The following is a 23,192-nucleotide window of genomic DNA, read 5'->3' on the forward strand; positions in this document are numbered from 1 at the left end:
TTTCTCTGTTTCAGAGTCGTCGTCTCGCTGGGGGAGGGTTGACTTTCTGGAACCAGTCACTCCTTTAGGTTGTCACATGGAAGTCACACTGGAGAGACGGGGACGCAACAGACAAACTGACCACCAGGTAACAGACATTTAACGATCAACTGACAGACAGACAGACAGACATATACGAGTTAAACAACACACATACACACAACACACCCAGTAGAAACAGCAGAAACAGTAGAAACAGTAGAAACAGCAGCCAATCACCCACAGAGTAGAAGAGTCAGTCAAAGATGTCAGGGCACCAGAATTTAAACACAGAACCAGAAGAAGATGTGAGGTCCAGTACAGCCAGCAGTTCTGCTGCAGAACCCCAGAAACCCACATCAGACCAGCAGAACCCAGAGACCAAGAGTTCAGAAGAGGAAAGAGAGGAGGGGGGGGGGGGGGGGGGAGGAGAGGAGGAGGTTACCAGCTATGCTGCTCTGGAGGCCAGCACTTTGCCATGGCCAGGGGAGGGAGGGAGGGAGGGAGAGGTTATTGAGGGTCAAGAGAGCCGGCCAGAGAGAGAGAGAAAGAACAAATGGAGAGAGAGCATGCCAGAGGGAGACAGATGGAGGGATGAGGAGGTTGAGGGGGGACAGGACGGCTCACTGGCCGATGATGAAGACAACGATGAGGAGGAGGAAGACTCTCTCCACTGGATGCCGGTGAAGGCAGCGCTGGAAGTGACTCCCGCCGTGACCGTCCTCCTCCACCAGCCCAGCAGAGAGGAGCTTCCTCAGGACGGCGGCCATTTTGAGAAGCAGGGTGCTGAGAAGGGCTCCAACACAGAAGAGCCCGGGACACAAACGGACCCCCAGGCCGTGTACTGCCCCCCACGGGAAGGACAGGGGCACGCGTCTGCACGTGAGTACTGACAGGATGAGACGTCCCTTTAAATGACTTTAACGCTCCTGTAAGTCTGTTGGCCAATCAGGACGATGGACAGGGAAGTGGGAGGGGCTGTGGACATGGATGTTTAAACAGGTTTTTAAATGTTTTTTCTGCTCTTGTTTGATGTGTTTTCTGCTCTGAAACACACTGCGTTACGCTTTGAAGGAAAATCGCCACATAAAGTTTGTAATATCAACATATTAACATAGGAACACGTTAACGTCCCCCTGTGTCGTAGGGAGGTGTGACAGTTGCTGTGGTGACAGAGGGGGGCTGGGCTTGTCCCTCGGCGCTGCAGCCCTCCTGGGCCCCCTGCTGGTGTGGGGGGGCTACGCCCTGCTGCCCTTCAACGCCCCGGCCATCCACAGCGCCCCCCTCAGGCTGGTCTACACACTGCGCTGCTCCTTCTTCGCCGTCATCCCCATCATGCTGGGTAAGGCTGTGTGTGAGGCTGTGTGTGTGTGTGTGTGTGGCTATGTGTGTGTGTGTTGAGGACGGATGTTTAGACTGAAGCCTTTTCAAAATCGTTAGAAACACGCCTTGGAGGAGAAAATGTAAGGGGAGGAGCCTAGATGGTTTTCAGGAGGATGTGAGAGGAGAGGAGGGAGGAGAGGAGAGGAGGGAGGAGAGGAGGGAGGAGGATGTGAGAGGAGGGGGGAGAGGAGAGGAGGGAGGAGAGGAGGGAGGAGGATGTGAGAGGAGGGGGGAGAGGAGAGGAGGGAGGAGAGGAGAGGAGGGAGGAGGATGTGAGAGGAGGGGGGAGAGGAGAGGAGGGAGGAGAGGAGAGGAGGGAGGAGAGGAGGGAGGAGGATGTGAGAGGAGGGGGGAGAGGAGAGGAGGGAGGAGAGGAGAGGAGGGAGGAGAGGAGGGAGGAGGATGTGAGAGGAGGGGGGAGAGGAGAGGAGGATGGAGAGGAGAGGAGGGAGGAGGATGTGAGAGGAGGGGGGGAGAGGAGAGGAGGGAGGAGGATGTGAGAGGAGGGGAGAGTCTTGTTCCCTCTATTATCCAAAATAAAGGTTCAATAAAAAATAAAAACTTCATCTGTGTTTAAAGACACATTCACAAACACCAACTGCATTTCATTCCGTTCACACTAATCCTCCCTCCCTCCCTCCCTCTCCCTCCCCCCTCCTCCTCCCCCCAGGTGTGGTTGTTGAGGGCGTGGCCAGGCTGAGGTTCGGGCGGGTGTCCCCCCTCTACGAGGGGAGGGGGGGGAGGGAGGTGGCTCTCCACCGGGACTACGTCAGCGCCTCACTCCTCCTCTTCCTCCTCTACTTCCTGCAGCTGGCCGTCATGGCGACCTACCTCAGCCAGGACCTGCTCAAGCTGGTGCCTCTCCTTACCATCCTCTTCGCCTTGGGCAGGTAGGGGCGTGTGTGTGTGTGTGTGTGTTCCAGGCTAGTGTACTGTGTATGTGTGTGTTCTAGGCTAGTGTACTGTGTGTGTGTGTGTGTTCCAGGCTGGTGTACTGGGTGTGTGTGTGTGTTCCAGGCTAGTGTACTGTGTGTGTGTGTGTGTGTGTATTCCTGACTGTGTGTGTGTGTGTGTGTGTGTATTCCAGGCTGGTGTACTGGGTGTGTGTGTGTATTCCTGACTGTGTGTGTGTGTGTGTGTGTTCCAGGCTGGTGTACTGGGTGTGTGTGTCCCTGGGTAGCAGTGTCAGAGCTCTGGGGTTCGGCCTCTCCTTCCTCCCCCTGCTGGTCATGACGGGCACCAACCTGTACTTCGTCTGCTCCTCCCTCAGCGAGGGGGTGGTCTTTGACACGGCCCCGCCCACCACGGCCCCACCCCCCAGGCAGAGATGGTGGGGGTAAGGAGGAGAAGGAGGAGAAGGAAGGAGGGATGTCAGGAAGAGAGGGAAGGAGCTGGAAGAAGAGAAGAGAAGAAAGAGACCGAAGGTGAAGGATCAGCAGAGGTCCGTCCTCCGTCTTGGTCCTGGAGGATGTTAGGTTGCTTAGCGACTGTTGCTGTCAGACGGAGTCAGAGCATGTCAGCAGCACCAGACCTGTAACCATGGCTGCGTCTCTGACTCCGTCCGCAGAGCGACCGGCGGTGAGGAGTGAAGGGGGACTAGATTACAGGGTGGATGATGTGAGAACAGCCTTTCTCAACCGTTAGAAACACCATTCCTCCCATCCTCTCCTCTCCCACTCCTTTTCTACTCAAAGCACATTGGAGGAGAAGGTTTAAGCTCCTCCCCTCAGATCTTCTCCTCCGATTGCCTTTTGAGAAGGAAGCGAGTGGAGGACAGAAGAGAGGACGCGAGGAGAGGACGCGAGGAACCAAGGTTCTAATGATTGAGAGACAATAACATTCCAGGTTCCAGTTAGCCAGCAGCTGGAGCCGTCTGCAGATGAAGGATTGTGTGATTGAAATGACTTATGCCACCATAATGGCCCATGTGAGTGATTGTACAGCAGGGGAGGCTGGTGGATGTAGAAATCGGAGGACGGGCTCATTGTCATGCATGGAATGGAACGTTTGATACCGTTCCTCATTCCATTCCATGCATTACAATGAGCCCGTCCTCCTCCTTCAGAATGTATTTTCTCTGCAACAATAACTAATGTTTACTGTGTTTAAATCATGTTCACATTGACTGTGTCAAATAATGTGTTTCAGTGAATCTCAGTATAATAATTATGATGATGATTATTTGATAACATGATTTTATAATGCCTACAGTACATACATTATAATGTGCCACATGTCGACATTATAATGAATGCATATTTTCCTGTTTCTATACCATAGATTTACTGTAGGATATCAAGGTGTCTTTTTAACGTGTTTCGGTTGAAGGATGGATGGAATCCAGGAAGGAGTTACGAAATAAATGACTTATATTCTTTGTCGTGACAGTCAACTCGTTTCTCACATGAAGACAACAGATAACTTTTCACTCAATTTGTCTATTTAATATAGAAAATACGGCAAAACATACGCAAAGAGGAGGAGGTTTCAAGGGACTTGGGATACTTTGGTACAACAAACCCTTTTTTGTAAAAGCGGTATAGAATGTTTCTAACATATCAGTGCATACTTTGTATATGAAAATATACACAAAATGTATATCGTTCTCAAAAAACAACAACAAAAAAAAGAAAATATGTATTTCTTTACATCAAAAACCCAAAGCAGACGAGCTGAACACAATATATTATTTATCATTTTCTTCTGAAGTGTTTTGCTACATTTTTTTCAAAGGTTCTTATTCTCATTTGTGATGCATTTCCTTTATTCTCAAAGTTCCTAACATGAGCATCTCTGATGTCCCATAATGCTGTGCGTTGTCATTCCTAACGCCCGTTGTTTCTCTGACTTTACAAATATCTGTTTGTATCTTCATTCAAATTGCAGAATTTAACTGATAGTTTCCTTCATTGCCTCTGCTGATAATAACTGAATAACAATGTCAGAAAGTCGTTTAAAAAAGGACACGTGGATAACAGAAGGAGGGCTATCAGATCAGCTGAGAAATAAGAGCTTCAGAATAATATCGATATAATAACCATAGACTATGAAACTGTCACCAGCACAAATTAACACTTAAACAAACTAATAAAAGAAAACCTTGTACACAAGAAACACAAGAAAGAGTGAAGCAGGTTTTCATTTCTCAGATTGTCTTGAGATGTCGCTGGACTAGAACCAATCAGAATGACCTGACGTCGCTGGACTAGAACCAATCAGAATGACCTGACGGTGGTGGAGGTTAGAACCAATCAGAATGACCTGACGGTGGTGGAGGTTAGAACCAATCAGAATGACTTGACGGTGGTGGAGGTTAGAACCAATCAGAATGACCTGACGGTGGTGGAGGTTAGAACCAATCAGAATGACCTGACGGTGGTGGAGGTTAGAACCAATCAGAATGACCTGACGTCGCTGGACTAGAACCAATCAGAATGACCTGACGTCGCTGGACTAGAACCAATCAGAATGACCCGACGGTGGTGGAGGTTAGAACCAATCAGAATGACCTGACGGTGGTGGAGGTTAGAACCAATCAGAATGACCTGACGGTGGTGGAGGTTAGAACCAATCGGAACAACGTCTCATGTCTCGTTCTAGAAGGCAGCTCTTCCTTCCACAGCACTCAGGTGGAAACGTGTCGTAGAGAAGATCAGTGATCTGATTGGTCACAGGGTTAGGGTTAGGGGTACTCACACAGGACTATACCAACATAGACTCTTATCTAGAAAGTTACCGCTTGTCATCAAATAAATCACCTTAAATAAAAGAGGTGAAACAGTTGTCATGTCCTAAAACAGTATCGATACAGCTCTACAACGTTGTGTCAGACTGTTTGAAGTAACAGATAGGTCAAAAGGTCATAGGTCAAAACTGTGTGAAGCAGAGTAAAATGTTCAAATATGAAAAGGGTTATGATTGATTTCACACAGCAGCAACTTACTTACTACAAACACACGCTCCACACCGTTCCTCATTCCACTCCATGCATTACAATGAGCCTGTCCTCTGATGTCTACCTCCACCAGCCTCCCCTGGTGTTCTACCTCCACCAGCCTCCCCTGGTGTTCTGCCTCCCCCTGGTGTTCTACCTCCACCAGCCTCCCCTGGTGTTCTACCTCCCCCAGCCTCCCCTGGTGTTCTACCTCCCCCAGCCTCCCCTGGTGTTCTACCTCCCCCAGCCTCCCCTGGTGTTCTACCTCCACCAGCCTCCCCTGATGTTCTACCTCCACCAGCCTCCCCTGGTGTTCTACCTCCCCCAGCCTCCCCATGTGTTCTACCTCCACCAGCCTCCCCTGGTTTGTGTGTCATTTCAATGATGTGTAATATGTCATTAAGACATAATACAATAAATAAACGTCCACCTTGCAATACTAAAATCAACTTCATTTCTGCCATGGTGTCATCCACCACTTTACATTGATCATGAGGGGGGGTGTGTGTGTGTGTGTGTGGGGGGGGGGTATGGCCAAATGACATCATGACACCACAGCCAATCAGGCCTCTTTAAGAGTGAGAGAGTGACAGACCACACCATCATTACAACACCAGCATTACACAGCGGAGGTGAGTGACACACATGGCCAGATTAGTGCGCTGGACCCCTACATCTCCAACTCACTCAGACATCCACAGACCCACTGACAATCAACACATCGCCTGTTTTAGGGATCCTAGCAAATATATTCATATGTACACAATGTCCATATTGAAAAGCCAATTGCTTTTCTGCCAAGTAAAGCTGTAGAAATCGAGAAGATGTGTTTCAGTATTCTGCAGTCATGGCTCTTTAGAAACACTGGCGAGCGCCACGGTAACATCCAAGCTTTTGTATTACGGGTGATTATTTTATACAAAGTCTCATGTTGCCAGACAGACAGCTGTCAGTAGCTCGGACCTTTAACGTGTGTCTAAAACGCAACCAGTTCAAATCTGGACCAAAAAGACCAAATAAGAGCAGGCAGAGAGTCCAACTAACGTTATGGAGTTGCTGCAGAGAAGGATTCACCACTGCCAGGGTTATCACCACCGCCTCACCACCGCCAGGGTTAACAACACCACCAGGGTTATCACCACCGCCAGGGTTATCACCACCGCCTCACCGCCGCCAGGGTTAACAACACCACCAGGGTTATCACCACCGCCAGGGTTATCACCACCACCAGGGTTATCACCACCGCCTCACCACCGCCAGGGTTATCACCACCGCCAGGGTTAACAACACCGCACGGCCCACAGTCTCAGAGGACCTGATCTGGAGCCATGGGGGGTTTGGGGGTTTGAGGGGTTGAGGGGGAGGTGTGTGACATGTACTGCGCCCTCCCATTGTTTGGCGTGGCGAGGCGAGGCTAGGCTAGGCTAGGCTAGGCTATGGGACTGCTACTCGTTATGTTGCACAAGCATGAAAACGTGATAGAAACAGTTTGTTACTGATTTGGAGTCACGTTAAGAAGCATTTAATGTATATGTTATGTTTGCTCAGCTGCGGGTAAGCACCTGTTTGGTTTCATGGGTAATGTGACTAGCTCATCTGGCTGGCTAACAGTCTATGCTAGTTGTCGTGTACATTTCCAAACTAAATAAATGCTGCAACTTCAACCACAAAAGTCCTTAGCTAGTTTCAAAGTCACGTTATAAAATTCCCACATGAAAAAAGTGAAATTCAGACCTAACGTGTTTCTGACGTGGTCGATAGTTTGCTTCTCCCTGTTCGCCCCTGGTTGGAAACACAACATACCAACAAGACTGGAGGGGGACGAGCCAGACCAGCAGAACCAGCAGAACCAGCCAGACCAGGACCAGGACCAGGCGGACCAGCAGAACCAGCAGAACCAGCCAGACCAGTAGAACCAGCCGGACCAGGACCAGGACCAGGCGGACCAGCAGAACCAGCCAGACCAGTAGGACCAGCCGGACCAGTAGAACCAGCCGGACCAGGACCAGCAGAGTCCTCCGACACGGAAGCCTATCTAAGCATCTGGACACAATTTCTGGTGCAACAAAATTGCAACAATTCCTCCGAAATTTGAAAGCAAAAAAATCTCTATATTGGGAGATTCTGAGAGTGGAGTTAAAGGTTTTTAACTGTCTGATGGAAGTTAATAACTGTGAGCGGTGTTCTTCAGCCTCCCTGTCCACGTCTGAGGCGTCAGGACAACAGGTGGCTGCCGGCACTCTATCGAGGAGCTGCTTTTGAGGTCCTGTCATATGCAATGCAATGCCCTGCCCCATAATGCACCTGCACAAACCATCCCGTCCTTCCCTCACTTGGAGAGCAGTGTCTGTCTCAGCCCTTAGTCCCGGGGAATGGGTGGGGGGGCTGTTTAGGATGAAAGCAGTGAGGTGTTGTGTGGTGGTGGCGAAATGGCAGTGGGGAATCAGGGATATGTGTGTGTGTGTGTGGGCGGGGGGGGGGGGGGGGGGGGGTCATCACTGCCTTTATGTTACCCACGCGTCAAGTCTCATGCGTTTGATGTTGGCCCCCTCTTGTTCTGCCTCGGTCTGGGCCCTAAGGAGCTCAGAAGAGGGGCTGAAGTCTGGGGGGGCCAAGGGCCGGCCAGGGGGGGCGGGGAGGCCGGGGGGGCCACCCCCACCTGCTCCAGGGTCGTCACTGCCTTCGTAGGAGCTGGCGTTGCTGCTGAGGCTGTCGGCGGGGGACCGGCCAGTAGGGGGCTCCAGACACAGCAGGGAGCCGGGGTACTGGGGGGGGGGAGGGGGGGCCACGGTCAGGACACCCCCCCTTCCGGATGGCGACGGGGTGGAGGACGGCAGGGGGCGTGGCGTGCTGCGGTCCCGGCCCGGGGAAACAGGTTCGGACTTGATGCTCACGTTGGAGTTGGTGCTGACCGTCAGCAACGCACTCTGAGGTATCTGGGTCATGGGTCTGAGAGAGAGAGAGACAGAGAGACAGAGAGAGGGACAGAGAGAGGGAGGGAGGGAGGGAAACACCATCTGAATCAATGACCAAATCCATTCCAAGCATTTAACAGGACAAGCAACACAGTGACCCCAATAGCCCAACAGCGGTACCATGGATACCAGCATGGAATGTCTGGATGATCTGGTGAGCCATGGGTCTGCTATGGTAGCTGACACATCAAACACAATGGAAATCACAACCATCTGATTTCTCTTTTGTCTGCAGACAGAACTTACATGTCGAAGCAGCCAGAAGCACATAGACCAGTACAGAACAGATCCAGTACAGATCAGATCCAGTACAGTACAGAACAGATCCAGTACAGATCAGATCCAGTAGAGAACAGATCCAGTACAGATCAGATCAGATCCAGTACAGATCAGATCAGATCCAGTACAGAACAGATCCAGTACAGTAGAGAACAGATCCAGTACAGAACAGGTAGAGGTAGAGGTAGAGGTACAGGTAGAGGTAGAGGTAGAGGTACAGGTAGAGGTACAGGTAGAGGTACAGGTAGAGGTAGAGGTACAGGTACAGGTAGAGGTACAGGTACAAGTACAGGTAGACGTAGAAGTACAGGTAGACGTAGAAGTACAGGTAGAGGTAGAAGTAGGGAGGTACAGGTAGATATAGAGAGGTACAGGTACAGGTAGATATAGAGAGGTACAGGTACAGATACATATAGAGAGGTACAGGTACAGATACATATAGAGAGGTACAGGTACAGGTACAGATACATATAGAGAGGTACAGGTACAGGTAGATATAGAGAGGTACAGGTACAGGTAGATATAGAGAGGTACAGGTACAGATACATATAGAGAGGTACAGGTACAGGTAGATATAGAGGTACAGGTACAGATACATATAGAGAGGTACAGGTACAGGTAGATGTAGATATAGAGAGGTACAGGTACAGGTAGAGGTAGATATAGAGAGGTACAGGTACAGGTAGATATAGAGAGGTACAGGTACAGGTACAGGTAGATATAGAGAGGTACAGGTAGATATAGAGAGGTACAGGTACAGGTAGATATAGAGAGGTACAGGTAGATATAGAGGTACAGGTACAGATACATATACATATAGAGAGGTACAGGTACAGGTACAGGTAGATATAGAGAGGTACAGGTACAGATACATATAGAGAGGTACAGGTACAGGTACAGGTAGATATAGAGAGGTACAGGTACAGGTAGATATAGAGAGGTACAGGTAGATATAGAGAGGTACAGGTACAGGTAGATATAGAGAGGTACAGGTACAGGTAGATATAGAGAGGTACAGGTACAGGTAGATATAGAGAGGTACAGGTACAGGTAGATATAGAGAGGTACCCTACCGGCCCAACCACTCATCTCTACCCAAGAGCAGGTTGGACGGAGGAGAACTGCAGGGAGAAGAAACAAAACATTGGAGAAAAAGAAAAGTGAGTTTAAATGCATTTAAAAGAGAGAGAGAGAGAGAGAGAGAGAGAGAGAGAGAGAGAGAGACAGAGAGAGATAGAGAGAGATAGAGAGAGAGAGAGACAGAGAGAGAGACAGAGAGACAGATAGAGAGAGATAGATAGAGAGAGACAGAGAGAGAGATAGAGAGAGAGACAGAGAGAGAGAGAGAGACAGATAGCGAGAGAGACAGAGAAGTAGAGACAGAGAGACAGATAAAGAGAGAGAGGTGCTGTAGATAAATCTCCAGTTCATCCACCTTGTATCCATCTGTACAGACATGTACACAGTGGAGGCTGGTGGAGGTGGAAATGGGAGGACAGGCTCATTGTAATGGATGGAATGGAATGAGGAATGGTATCAAACACGTGTGATACCAAACACCATTCCTCATTCCGTTCCATGCATTACAATGAGCCCGTCCTCCGACTTCTACCTCCACCAGCCTCCCTTGAAATGAACACAGGCTTAGATGGATACAACATGACTTCTGTGGTCCGTGTGTGTAACAGCTAGTCAGAGATAGACAGGTAAGACCGTACCCTGACTGAACCACATCTTCACATATCAACAACATACAACAACTACTTCTGTCCTTCGTCCAGCTCCGTGACTGCTGATGTTCTTCTGGAAGGTTTTACTGATTCTGAGTTGATTCACTTATTGAGACACGTGTACTTATGGGAAGTGGCTTTGGATAAAAGCATCTGAATGACTTGAATGTCCATAAAAATGGAAATGGAAATGAATGTCAGTCGCAGAGCGTTTTGACGGACAGGTCGTCCGGCCAACTGGTTCTGTAGGAGAAGAAGCAACACGTCACATGACAGGGCAACACAGGAGGGACTTACACAAAGTTGCTAAGCGACGCAAGGCTGAGTTGTTGCTGTTGCTGTTGCTGCTGTTGTTGCTGGGATACCGACTGCTGCTGTTGCCATGTGGACACGTTGCCTGACAGCAGGTTGCTAGGTGACGCGAGGGCGTGCAGAGCGGTGATGTCAGCGCTGGTTAGCTGATACTCTGTGGGAGGAGCAGAGGTCCACAGTCATTTGTGTGGGTTTGTTTGTGGATCAGGAAAGCGTTGGTATTTCAACGTACTGTAGACAGAGAGTCCGTCTCCTCCGACTGGCGGGACGTGGTGCTGTACTGATGGTAGAGATATTATCCCTTTAGTAACGATCCTAGTTTACTGTACTATATACACACCAGGGGAGGCTGGGGGAGGTAGAACACCAGGGGAGGCTGGGGGAGGTAGAACACCAGGGGAGACTGGGGGAGGTACAACACCAGGGGAGGCTGGGGGAGGTAGAACACCAGGGGAGGCTGGGGGAGGTAGAACACCAGGGGAGGCTGGTGGAGGTAGAACACCAGGGGAGGCTGGGGGAGGTAGAACACCAGGGGAGGCTGGGGGAGGTAGAACACCAGGGGAGGCTGGGGGAGGTAGAACACCAGGGGAGGCAGAACACCAGGGGAGGCTGGTGGAGGTAGAACACCAGGGGAGGCTGGGGGAGGTAGAACACCAGGGGAGGCTGGGGGAGGTAGAACACCAGGGGAGGCTGGGGGAGGTAGAACACCAGGGGAGGCTGGGGGAGGTAGTAATTGGAGGACGGGCTCAAGTTGTTTCACAAGAAATTATTGATTGGTCTAAAAGCATGCTGTGATTGGCTGAGGCAGGTCACCTGGTCTAAAGGCATGCTGTGATTGGCTGAGGCAGGTCACCTGTGTTGTAGGCCGTCGGCATGGCGGAGAACGGCAGACCCTGCGTCAGGAGGCTGGGCGTCGCCACAGAGACCACCGGCGTCGTCAGGGCTTGTGCCATCTGGGCACCGGCCAGCCGGGCATTCTGGAAAATAAGACAGAAGTGGGTTGTTAGATTTGACCTTTGACCCTGACCTCTGGACAGACGTTATATATTTCTCTCGTATGAAATGGAGGTGCATCACACACACACACACACACACACACACACACACACAGTGGTAGCATCGCCAGGTGAACTGGAATGAACTGTATGCCATTCATCATCAGGGTGACCATTAGCATCATTAGCACCATTAGCATCATTAGCATGCGTCGCGGTGGAGATGAGAACGGGATGAACAGGCAGCGTGATGGAGGTGATGGAGGGGGAGGAGGTAATGGAGGGGGAGGAGGTGATGGAGGAGGTGATGGAGGGGGAGGAGGTGATGGAGGTTGAGGAGGTGATGGAGGTGGTGATGGAGGTTGAGGAGGTGATGGAGGGGGAGGAGGTGATGGAGGTGATGGAGGTGGTGATGGAGGTGATGGGCCTGGCTCTCAATGAGTCCAGAGGTGTGATGCTAGCATTCCCACTGACCTCCACTAGCATTGCTATAAAAAGTTATTTTGATAAATATGCTGTCATTTTGATCATACCTGTATGACAGGGGAGGCTGGTGGAGGTAGAAATCAGGACAGGCTCATTGTAATGCATGGAAGGGAATGAAAATACATGTGTTTGATACCATTCCTCATTCCATTCTGTCCTCCGATTTCTACCTTCGCCAGCCTCCCCTGATATATGACCATTATATGTCAGTGTTTCAAAATAACCTGTTAGCGATCATGCTGGAATCACACACCACATGCAGTCATGTGACCAACCCGAACCCGTGGTCATACGACCCATGCCATTGGACCAGAGGTTCAACAACAGGACACACTCATGAGGACACTGTGACCATGGTAACGGGGTCGTCTGAAGGTCATTAGAACATGCGAGTGACAGAAGGGGAGGAGTCACCTCGTTCACCATCTCCAGCTCCTCATCCGTCTGTGGGCGGGGGGGGGGGGGGGGGGGGAAGTTACTCAATATTACACATCCTTACTGTACCCATTGAACAGGGACCTAACAACAGTTGATTGTATTGTTCATGTTGGGTACCTCAGCCCATAATCCCAACCCCTCCCCCCGACCATGTGACAGCTGACAGCAGCCTATCACAAGTCTACTGAGGAGGAACAGGACAACTTATCTAACTTTTTATTCAAATGCAATTTAAGGTGATAAAGTAGAAACAGGACCCATTAATGTGTGTAGGGCCCAGCTGGGCCCAGTTCAGCCTGGTTAGGCCTGGTTAGGCCTGGTTAGCCCGGTTGGGCCCAGTAACTCACCATCTGCAACAGGCTCTTGCCACCCTGGGACGTGATGACCCGGAGGTCTGGTTTGCGGCTGCTGTTCATCTGGGGGCTGGGGGGCGGAGACTTGGCCGGGACTACTTTCCCCAGGCTGTTGCCGTTGGAGACAGAGAGGAGGCCTGGGGAGGCCCTGGCACTGACGTATCCATTAGCTAGAGATGAAGAGAGGAGGAGAGGAGGAGAGGAGAGGAAGAGAGGAGGAGAGGAGAGGAGGAGAGGAGGAGATGAAGAGAGGAGGAGAGGAGGAGATGAAGAGAGGAGGAGAGGAGAGGAGGAGAGGAGGAGAGGAGGAGATGAAGAGAGGAGGAGAGGAGAGGAGGAGAGGAGGAGAGGAGGAGGGGATGAGGGGATGAGAGGAGGAGAGGAAGTATTACATTTATAAAAAGCTTTTCATTATACAAGAATAATCTCAAAGTGCATAAAATGAAAGATTGCTTCAACAACAAACAAAAGCAAATCATCATATAACCATATCATAAAAGAGGAAGGGTCATTTTAATATTTTAATTATTAAAGTTATTTAGATTATGTCCCAATAGTCCTTTGAGGCTTTGTTTTGATCCTGTTGAAGACAGGATGGGAGCAGCAGCCGTCCTGACAGGGCGTGGGGAGTCCAGCGTCAGCCCCCCGCTATGCCCTGAGCCTCAACCACCCCCCCCCCCCCCCCCCCCCCCCCCCCCGTCTTCCAGGACGTGGAACCAAACTTCAGAAATCCTGTCTCGTCCCATGACTTTCTATGGGACTGCTACTTGTTCAAAAGCAGAACCCTGGATATAACCCGGTGGTTACTGTTGGTTGAAGTCACTTCTAGGAGCGTGTGTATGCAGGGTTCAGTTTGAACGGGTGAAGCTGGAGATCAACTACAACTGACTTGTTGGACACAGGCAGGAGGCTTATGAAAGTATCAGTTGTTTATGCCCTCTGGTGGACGCAAGCAGGAGTGCAAACAGGAGTTTTAAATAATCTCAGGTGTCTCTCTGGAGCAGCGTTTCCCAACCGTTGTGCCGCGGCACACTAGTGTGCCGTGAGAGATCGTTGGGTGTGCCTTGAGAAATTATCCAATTTCACTTTTTTTAAATTAACATTTATTAATTATTATCTGCAAATAATATGCCATTGTCGAGTGTCTGTGCTGTAATATAGTGACTGGCAGAGTAATGTAATATTCGTCCGGGTGGCAGCAGGTAGGTAATTGCCTTGTTCCTTCTTAGAGACAAGAGAATTAGTGACGCATGCGACAGGTCGTGGTGACAGTGATGGAGAAGTTTTTAAAAAGGAAAAATGCAAACTCCGAACTGGGCCCTGGACAAGATTCTAACCCAGGTGAAGGCCCTAGTATGAGTGGTGGTAAAAAGAAAGCAAAGACGGTGAGCTCGAGGCAATACAGCGAAAGCTATCTTTCGTTCGGATTTACTTTCAACGGGGATGAGACGACACCGACTCCATTATGCTTGGTGTGTGGCGAGAAGCTGTCCAACAGCGCCATGGTGCCAAGCAAGCTTAAACGCCATCTCCAAACGAAACACCCGTCGCTTCAAAACAAGCCGATGGACTATTTTGTTCGCCTGCGTGAAAACACAGAGAAACAGGCAACTTTTATGAGAAAAACCACAAAGGTAAATGAGAAAGCCCTCAAAGCTAGTTACCTAGTTGCTGAACTCGTAGCTAAATCAAAAAAGTCCCACTCTGTGGCAGAGACATTAATACTACCTGCCTGCAAAGCCATTGTCAACGAGATGCTCGGCCCTGACGCGGTTAAAGACACAGCTAAAGTCCCGCTCTCAGATACACAATTGCCAGGCGTATTGATGACATGTCGACAGACATCGAAAGTCATGTTTTGGGAAAGATACGCATCATTAGGAAATTTGCGTTGCAACTTGATGAGTCTACGGATATTATTGTATCAGGCTACAGAGTGTCATTTTGTAACATTTTTGGTTGGTGTGCCGCAAGATTCTTCCAATGTAAAAAATGTGCCGTGGCTCAAAAAAGGTTGAAAAACACTGCTCTGGAGCGTTCCGGAGCATCCCGGCTATTTGAGTAGCACTGGAGCAGTGTGTGAGGCAGTCTGTGGGAATTTCCACATGATCTATTTGTCTCCGTCTGTAATTAAGGAACACTCAGCTCACTCCTCGGCTGGACGGACGGGCAGCCAGGCAGAGTCTTCTGCTTCCGCGACCCTCGGTGACCCTCGGCGACCCTAGGTTTGACATCCTACTCAACCACACATACTCACAGACTGGACTGGTGCTTCCTCCATTTGAGTTGTTCAGATCATCTCCAAGAAGAGTACCTGGCAGAAGAGCACCTGGCAGAAGAGCACCTGGCAGAAAGATGAAGAGACAAATCACTCATACCAACACGAACACTGACTGACTGACTGACTGACTGACTGACTGATTTGTTCTGGTTAAGGCAGCATGCTGGGATTGAGAGGAACAGATGACCTCATCAGAGGAACACAGCTCCATCCTGTCACTTACCTGCGCTGGCCGGTCGCTGTGGCAACCCCAGGGGCGGGCTGTTCTTCTGGGGTGTCAGTTGCTGTGGCGACAGGAGGTGGGGGTCGGAGAGCGGCGATGACGTCACGTAGGAGGTGGTTACCGTGGCACCCGACGGGTTGCTGAACTGTGCTGTGTTCTGATTGGTCGAGGTCTGGACGGTGACAGGCATGGAGAAGGTGGGGGAGGGAACGGCAGACTAGAGGGAGAGAGGGAGGAGGAGGAGGAGGGAGGGAGGGAGGGAGGGAGGAGGAGTGAGTGAGGAAGAGGAGAAGGGAGGGAGGGAGGAGGAGGGAGGGAGGGAGGAGGAGGAGAAGGGAGGGAGGAGGAGGGAGGAGGAGAAGGGAGGGAGGGAGGAGGAGGGAGAGAGGGATGAGGAAGAGGGAGAGAGGGAGGAGGAGGAGGGAGGAGGGAGGGAGAGGAGGGAGGGATGAGAGACAGTTTGGATAGTTTATTATATTTTCTCTCTTTCTGAGCTCACGTTTAAACAACAGGATGAGATTCACTTTCACTTTAGAGCTCCAGGCAAAACACAGTCCTTCTTTTATATCAACACAAGAGAGAATGTATGTGTGTGTGTGTGTGTGTGGTGTGTGTGTGTGTGTGTGTGTGTGTGTGTGATCTCTGATCTGAACTGCAGAAGCACATCTCTGGTAGGTTGCTACCAGGGGAGGCTGGGGGAAGTAGAACACCAGGGGAGGCTGGGGGAGGTAGAACACCAGGGGAGGCTGGTGGAAGTAGAAATGGAACGTGTGTTTGATACCGTTCCTCATTCCATTCCATCCATTACAATGAGCCTGTCCTCCGATTTCTACCTCCCCCAGCCTCCCCTGGTGTTCTACCTCCACCTGCTGCAGAAGGAGGTTAGGAGGGTAGGAAACATCACAAGGAGGTTAGGAAGGTAGGAGGGTAGGAGACATCAGAAGGAAGTTAGGAGGTAGGAGGTTAGGAGGTAGGGGTTAGGAGGTAGGAGGTAGGAGGTTAGGAGGTAGGAGGTTAGCAGGTTAGGAGGTAGGAGGTTAGGAGGTAGGGGGTTAGGAGGTAGGAGGTTAGGAGGTAGGAGGTTAGGAGGTAAGAGGTTAGGAGGTAAGAGGTTAGGAGGTTAGGAGGTTAGGGGGTAGGAGACTCACGGCGTAGCGTTTGAAGAGGCCGTCCATGTCGTCTGCGGTCTTGCGGAACTTGTCGTCGGTCAGAGGACTCTGGTCAATGGAATCCTCCCCGTCAGCCTCCGGGCTGTCACACCCACTGAAACCTTTCTTCCTTAACGTCTGAGGAGGAGAAGAAGACGGGATGAGGAGAGGGAGGAGGAGAGGGAGAGGGAGGAGGAGAGGGAGGAGGAGAGGAGGAGGAGGAGGAGGAGGAGGAGGAGGAGGAGGAGGAGAGGATCTGTCTGGTTCTGGTTTTTTATAACAGGCATGTGAGGGGAGGGGTCTTGGAATGTAACATCCAATGAAATTGTGAGCACATTCTCCCATCGTTCCGTCCAGCTCAACCCAGGCCAGATCTGCTAATCTAACGTTCCCCAGACCTCCAAAGGAGGCGTGGCTACACGAGACTGTACTAACCCTGGTCACGTGGTTATTGTAGCCCTGGTTACGTGTTTACCTCTATGATGTCAGCGTTGGTTCTGCTTTCGTGAGGCTCGTTGTACTCAGTGTACTTGAGCAGAACCTTGTCCATGTCGGTGCTGGCGTACTGGAACAGCTTGTTGGAGTGGTTGAAGATGATCAGGGCGATCTCACAGTCACACAGGACGCTCAGCTCATACGCCTTCTTCATCAGGCCGAACTTCCTCTTGGTGAACGTCACCTGAACGGAGGAGGAGGAGGAGGATGAAGGGAGGAGAAAAGGTTGAGACAGAAGCCTTTTCCATTGTCAGGAACACGACTTCTGGCGTCCTCTCTGCCGTCCTCCAATCACTTCCCTTCTCAAAAGGCATAGGAGGACAAGATCTAAGGGGAGGAGCCTAGGTCTCCTGCTCCAATGAGTTCTCAGTAGGAGGCGAGGAGAGGAGGCAAGGTGTCGTGTTCCTGACAGTTAGGAAAAGGCTATGGTGGAGATGACCCCTGATGACCCCTGATGGCTGAATCCTGACTTGGATCACAGTCATATTCTCCATCTTATATAAGACAATACCTCTCTTTCTAACTTCCTACATTGCTAATTATTTCAACCACATGAACACAGCTTAATGAAGGAGCTCTCTTGTTTTACCTCAGGATCTGTCTTTCCATCAATCCCCTCCGTCCAGCTCACTTCCTCCTAACCACTCTTTCTCACCTCGTCCTTCCTGTCCTTCCTTCTCTCTCTCTGTCCTTCCTTCTCTCTCTCTGTCCTTCCTTCCCTCCTTCTCATCTCTTTCACATCCCTGAAGGTGCAAATGAGATGATTATCCTGTTGCTGAAATGGAAAAGGGCCCGAAATATCCTTAAGATTGTATGAATACCCCTCCAAGATCTCTCACACACGCACACACACACACACACACATGTGCATTTGCACCTGCCCTACACAGAGACACATATGCACACAGACCTATAGACTATGCTTACAGATACAGAGACACACACACACACACACACACACACACACACACACACACACACACACAGATCAGTAACTTATGTCCTGGTTGGCAGCTGTCCTGAAAGGTGTGTGTGTGTGTGTGTGTGTGTGTGTGTGTGTGTGTTCCCATTGACTCCATGTTGGTTTGCTTTACTTTGCTTGAAACTTTGATGCACATATATGAACACCAGCTACAGGAGAGACTGAAGCTTGGACCCCTGGGACCTGTACCTTCTGTACCTTCCACCTGTTTCCTCTCTTCTGTTCTCTCCATCTCTGGCAGCAGGTGTCAAATGTCAAACGCCAACACTTGTGAATGTGGTGTCAGGTGGGCCTCACACACACACACACACACACACACACACACACTTCACCTGTCTGTTCCTCTCGTCTGTGATCCTCTGGATCTGGATCTTTTTCCTCCCCATGGTTGTTTACTACAGCCCGGGTCAGCCAATCAGGAGAGGGGAGGAGGAGAGGAGGAGGAGAGGGTGGCTTAGCCTGTCTGCTCTTTACTGAGCAAACTCCTAAACCCTCCACCCTCACACACACACGCACATCAACACACTCATCAACACACACACACACACACACACACACACACACACACACACACACACACACACACACACACACACACACACACACACTCCTCTGCCCGGGTCTGATTTGACAGGCAGAGAGTTTCTGGCTCCCTTGCAGAAAGAGACAGAGGGAGATGGTGGAGTTAGAGGTGGGGGGGGGGGGGGGGGGCTTCAGTTCATCCTCTGTCAGGGGAGGTCAAAGGTCACCAGGAGGACGTCACTCCTCGACGAGACTGTAAGAGAGAGAGGGGGGGGGGGGGGTTACTCCTGCATTCCTCATCTTATAGACAATGAAATGTAGAATGCTCTAACACCTTCATCCTAACCCCTTCATCCTAACCCAGATACACATCCTAACCCCTTCATCCTAACCCCTTCATCCTAACCCAGATACACATCCTAACCCCTTCATCCTAACACCTTCATCCTAACCCAGATACACACCCTAACCCCTTCATCCTAACCCCTTCATCCTAACCCAGATACACACCCTAACCCCTTCATCCAAACACCTTCATCCTAACACATTCATCCAAACCCATATAACGTAACTAATCATTTAAAAGACATTAGGTCTGTATTGTGTGATAGCCACTTGTTTGTGGAAGAGATATTGATATTGGGCAATTCCACGGTAACAGAATGATGCTGGAGCTTGATTTTTCACTATCAAACGTATGGCAAACAAAATCCCTTGACAGTGAAGTTTAACAACAACACAACTCTATGCACAAGGACTACTTCTGATAATTCCAACTGAAAATGTGTGCAGCTTCAAAGTTCGGTAACGGAATGACCATGATGTAACCATGTTTAAACTCTGTTAAATATCTGCTCCAAAATAAGATTCAAATATGTCTGCAGAAAGAGCGGGCTGTTAGCGATCATATGATACTGTGAGTTTGAAAATATGTCTTTTGGTTGTAGATTTACATCTGGTAACAGAATGACCAAATGGGTCCCCAACAGAAATGCATCATTTCTGGATTTGAATGTCATTCTGAACATGATGATGTACCTAAATTAGGGAAACAAAGGTGGACATACACAACAGACACATGCAAACAAAGGGGACTTGATAAAAGGTCACAAAACACAAGAAACATATTTGTGGTTTTCATTATACAAGAATAAAATAGTCTACACTTCTACAGCTTCCCACAGGGACAGAACCCTTCTTGGTTCAGTCTTTTGGACACACAGACTCCATGAGTTATCATCAGCGAAGAGAGACAGGTTTGCATTTGGGGGAAATCAACCTCCAGCACCTACGCCAGGATCCTGTTTGTGGACTTCAGCTCTGCATTCAACACCATCGCCCCAGCCCTCCTCCAGGACAAGCTATCCCAGCTGAGCGTGCCTGAGCCCACCTGCAGGTGGATCACTGACTTCCTGACAGACAGGAAGCAGCAGGTACAGCTGGGCAAGCTTGTCTCAGAGCCCCGGACCATCAGCACCGGAGCCCCACAAGGCTGTGTGTTCTCTCCTCTACTCTTCTCCCTCTACACCATCAGCACCGGAGCCCCACAAGGCTGTCTGCTCTCTCCTCTACTCTTCTCCCTCTACACCAACAGCTGCACTTCTAGCCACCCTCCTGTCAAACTCCTGAAGTTTGCAGATGACACAACCCTCATTGGATTAATCAGCCTGGCTTCCTGGTGCAGCCAGAACCACTTGGAGCTGAACACCCTAAAAACTGTAGAGATGGTAGTAGACTTCAGGAGAAGCCCAGCCCCAACCGCCCCCCTCATCATGTGTGACTCCCCAGTTAACATTGTGGAGTCATTCAGATTCCTGGGAACAATTTCACAGGACCTCAGATGGGCGGAGAACATCACCTCCACCATCAAGAAGGCCCAGCAGAGGATGAAATTCAACATGCCGCAGAAAGTGATGGTTGATCTTCTACACGGCCATCATTCAGTCCATCCTCAGCTCATCGATCACCATCTGGTTCGCTGCCTCCACTGCCAAGGACAAAGGCAGACTGCAGCGGATCATTCGGTCAGCCGAGAAGGTCATTGGCTGCAACCTGCCAGCCTCCCTCAGACACAACCAGCCTCCCTCAGCCTCAACCAGCCTCCCTCAGACACAACCAGCCTCCCTCAGACACAACCAGCCTCCCTCAGCCTCCCTCAGACACAACCAGGCTCCATCAGACACAACCAGCCTCCCTCAGACACAACCAGCCTCCCTCAGACACAACCAGCCTCCCTGAGACACAACCAGCCTCCCTCAGCCTCCCTCAGACACAACCAGCCTCCCTCAGCCTCAACCAGCCTCCCTCAGCCTCAACCAGCCTCCCTGTTGGTGTCGGTGGTTGCAGCCAGACACAACAGGACTGTTGTCAACTAAATAACAACACACATGAACATCCGTGATGTTTGATTATTTCTGATGAACCTTTGTGAGGTTTTATTATTTCTGAGGAACCTCTGTGATGTTTGATGATTTCTGATCAGGAGAGACGAGCAGGTCTTCTATCAGCAGAAAACACGCAGGAACGACGCAAACCCAGCATTCCACTTACCCTGAAATGTTACATCCACAGGACGAAACGACTCTGAAAACACAGTCTGTTGTATAAGAGACGTGGGAATAATGTCAATCTCAGTCTTTATTTACGGAAATCCACTCTGTCCATTAAACGGAGCTAGCATCCAGGCTAACAGGCTAACAGTCCTGATGACGCGCGACGGCGGGGCGACCACGTCACTGGCCCCGCGTCAGGTCTGACAGCGGCAGAGGCCAATAGGATGCCGATACTCCAGTGGCTCAGCCAATGGCAGGGTGAGTTAGTGTAAGGGGGCGGGTCCGGGAGAGCAGATGACGCGGGGCGGCCATGTTGTGTTGGGGGTCTTCCTCAGCGCCCCTCGGCGGGGGGCTGCAGGTCCCAGTCTCTCACTACCACCAACACTGTCCCATCAGACTGTCCCATCTCCCACCCACACTGTCCCATCAGGAGAGGGGTATCTCAGGGGTTTAGGGTAATGAGGATTGTATTTTGACTTGGCCCACTCTTCTCAATAAACATGATTTGAATGTACTGTAAATCTCCAGTAATTGTTCATAAAGTCTGGAAGGCCATCAGAAACATGGAGATACATGTCGAATACAGGATCCTTCTGGGTGATCTAGTCTTTTTCTTACTGCTTGTCAAACCTGTCAGGTAGAAGTCATCATAGCTGTCTGTCACCACGGCCTTGGATCTGTGGCCGTTTTTCCATCCCTTAGGCATCCCTTGGACACCCACACACACACACACACACACACACACACACACACACACACACACACACACACACACACACACACATCTGGGGTCCTATTTTTTTTAGGTCATATAGAGGACAGCAAAAATGATTTAAAAATGCTAATTTTTCTCAGACATAAAGGGGAGGCCGGGAGCTGGTAGTATATTACAATAACAACAGCATAGAAGCTGATAGAAGTCACATATCAATCATCTGGTCCATATTTTATTGCAACTTTCATCAAACAATCATTTGTCATTGTAATTTGAACATATTTTGCAAATTGTAAACTGGGCTTGCAGCAGGTGTGGGCAAATTATAATGATAACAATCATTATGGGAAATTTAGATCTTGTGTGTGTGTGTGTGTGTGTGTGTGTGTGTGTGTGTGTGTGTGTGTGTGTGTGTGTGTGTGTGTGTGTGTGTGTGTGTGTGTGTGTGTGTGTGTGTGTGTGTGTGTGTGTGTGTGTGTGTGTGTGTGTGTGTGTGTATGTGTGTGTGTGTGTGTGTGAGAGAGAGACAGAGAGAGAGAGAGACATGGAGTAGTCTGGAGACTGATTTTAGATCCAGGGTGTTCAAATCCAGGCCTGGACGTCTGCATCAGAGCAGCTCTTCCTCCTTCTCTGAGTCACTGCCTCAGACCAGCGACATGCAGTAAGTTAGACTCAGACCAGGGACCACATTCCATCTTGGTCTAAAGACAAGCATAACTAAAGTATGGAGGAGACATTGTCAAATGACAGCCGACCTTCCAGGTTGGTTGTAACTCTGGACAAGGCCCATTTCACAGCAGTGCATGTAATTGCGGAGAATTTGACCTCACAGAAAGCATTCGCATACTTCATTCACCACTCAGCTTAAGTTTGTTAAAAAAAAAAATCGTACTTAAGAGTACGTTTGTGCAGTGAGACCACGGAAGGGAAAGAGAATCTGTGAGCTGCTGAAATCTCAAACAAACAGCCTATAAGCGTTGCATATGCAATACATCCAATCACCACATGGGGGCGGCACCGTCATAGGAATGATGAGCTCCCTCTCTTCTCACTGGTGGTTATTCTGTCTTTCTTTCTGTCTGTCTTTCTGTCTTTCTCGGCTGAAGAGTGGAGCAGTTTGACTTATCTGTTATATCTATCTCATCTGTCAACTATTCAGTTACTTCAATTATATCATTTTGTCAAGTTTTCATTCATTTCGAAGAAATCACTTAATTAATCTCAGATTGAAACTTTGATAAGAACATGAAAATGTCTTTCTAAATGGAGAACTTCAGGAAACGAGCATTAATAAAGGCAACACAAATACTAACAATCTTTGTTTGAACAGATTTAATCTGAAAATACACTGCAAGGAGGAGCACAAAAACA

At 49.8% G+C, this 23,192-nt stretch overlaps 2 protein-coding genes across 5 annotated transcripts; one reads left to right on the plus strand and one right to left on the minus strand.

Annotated features, from left to right (window-relative positions):
• Nucleotides 1-533: 533 nt before the first annotated feature.
• Nucleotides 534-3,778, plus strand: tmem79a (transmembrane protein 79a). 2 transcript variants are annotated; one of them, XM_083680653.1, is made up of 4 exons: nucleotides 534-900; nucleotides 1,166-1,360; nucleotides 2,072-2,291; nucleotides 2,549-3,778. In XM_083680653.1, exons 1-4 carry the CDS (start codon nucleotides 588-590, stop codon nucleotides 2,739-2,741), a joined length of 921 nt encoding a protein of 306 aa, XP_083536779.1. In that variant the 5' UTR covers nucleotides 534-587; the 3' UTR covers nucleotides 2,742-3,778. The 2 variants fall into 2 exon arrangements, with proteins under 2 accessions (XP_083536779.1, XP_083536780.1); XM_083680654.1 differs by having other exon boundaries at nucleotides 2,672-3,778.
• Nucleotides 3,779-3,900: 122 nt separating this feature from the next.
• Nucleotides 3,901-18,672, minus strand: LOC310812213 (myocyte-specific enhancer factor 2D homolog). Of its 3 annotated transcripts, XM_083680650.1 has the most exons (11): nucleotides 17,706-17,849; nucleotides 17,031-17,234; nucleotides 16,556-16,693; nucleotides 15,408-15,624; nucleotides 15,161-15,247; nucleotides 12,898-13,073; nucleotides 11,485-11,608; nucleotides 10,617-10,785; nucleotides 5,574-8,284; nucleotides 4,807-5,447; nucleotides 3,901-4,592 (listed from the first exon to the last, which is right to left on the minus strand). In XM_083680650.1, exons 1-9 carry the CDS (start codon nucleotides 17,778-17,780, stop codon nucleotides 7,840-7,842), a joined length of 1,635 nt encoding a protein of 544 aa, XP_083536776.1. In that variant the 5' UTR covers nucleotides 17,781-17,849; the 3' UTR covers nucleotides 3,901-4,592; nucleotides 4,807-5,447; nucleotides 5,574-7,839. The 3 variants fall into 3 exon arrangements, with proteins under 3 accessions (XP_083536776.1, XP_083536777.1, XP_083536775.1); XM_083680651.1 differs by lacking the exon at nucleotides 17,706-17,849 and adding an exon at nucleotides 18,365-18,672 and having other exon boundaries at nucleotides 3,901-5,447; XM_083680649.1 differs by having other exon boundaries at nucleotides 3,901-5,447.
• Nucleotides 18,673-23,192: the final 4,520 nt, after the last annotated feature.

This window comes from Argentina silus (assembly GCF_951799395.1).
Source record: "Argentina silus genome assembly, chromosome: 11".
NCBI lineage: Eukaryota > Metazoa > Chordata > Actinopteri > Argentiniformes > Argentinidae > Argentina > Argentina silus.

Coding starts and splice junctions, on each gene's coding strand:
- tmem79a (XM_083680653.1), top strand. CDS start 588: ATGCCAGAGGGAGACAGATGGAGGGATGAGGAGGTTGAGGGGGGACAG. Junction 901..1,165: donor ACAGGGGCACGCGTCTGCAC/GTGAGTACTGAC, acceptor CCTGTGTCGTAG/GGAGGTGTGACAGTTGCTGT. Junction 2,292..2,548: donor ATCCTCTTCGCCTTGGGCAG/GTAGGGGCGTGT, acceptor TGTGTGTTCCAG/GCTGGTGTACTGGGTGTGTG.
- LOC310812213 (XM_083680650.1), bottom strand. CDS start 17,780: ATGAGAAGGAGGGAAGGAAGGACAGAGAGAGAGAAGGAAGGACAGAGA. Junction 17,235..17,705: donor GGAAGGACAGGAAGGACGAG/GTGAGAAAGAGT, acceptor TCCTCCGTTCAG/GTGACGTTCACCAAGAGGAA. Junction 16,694..17,030: donor CCAACGCTGACATCATAGAG/GTAAACACGTAA, acceptor TCTCCTCCTCAG/ACGTTAAGGAAGAAAGGTTT.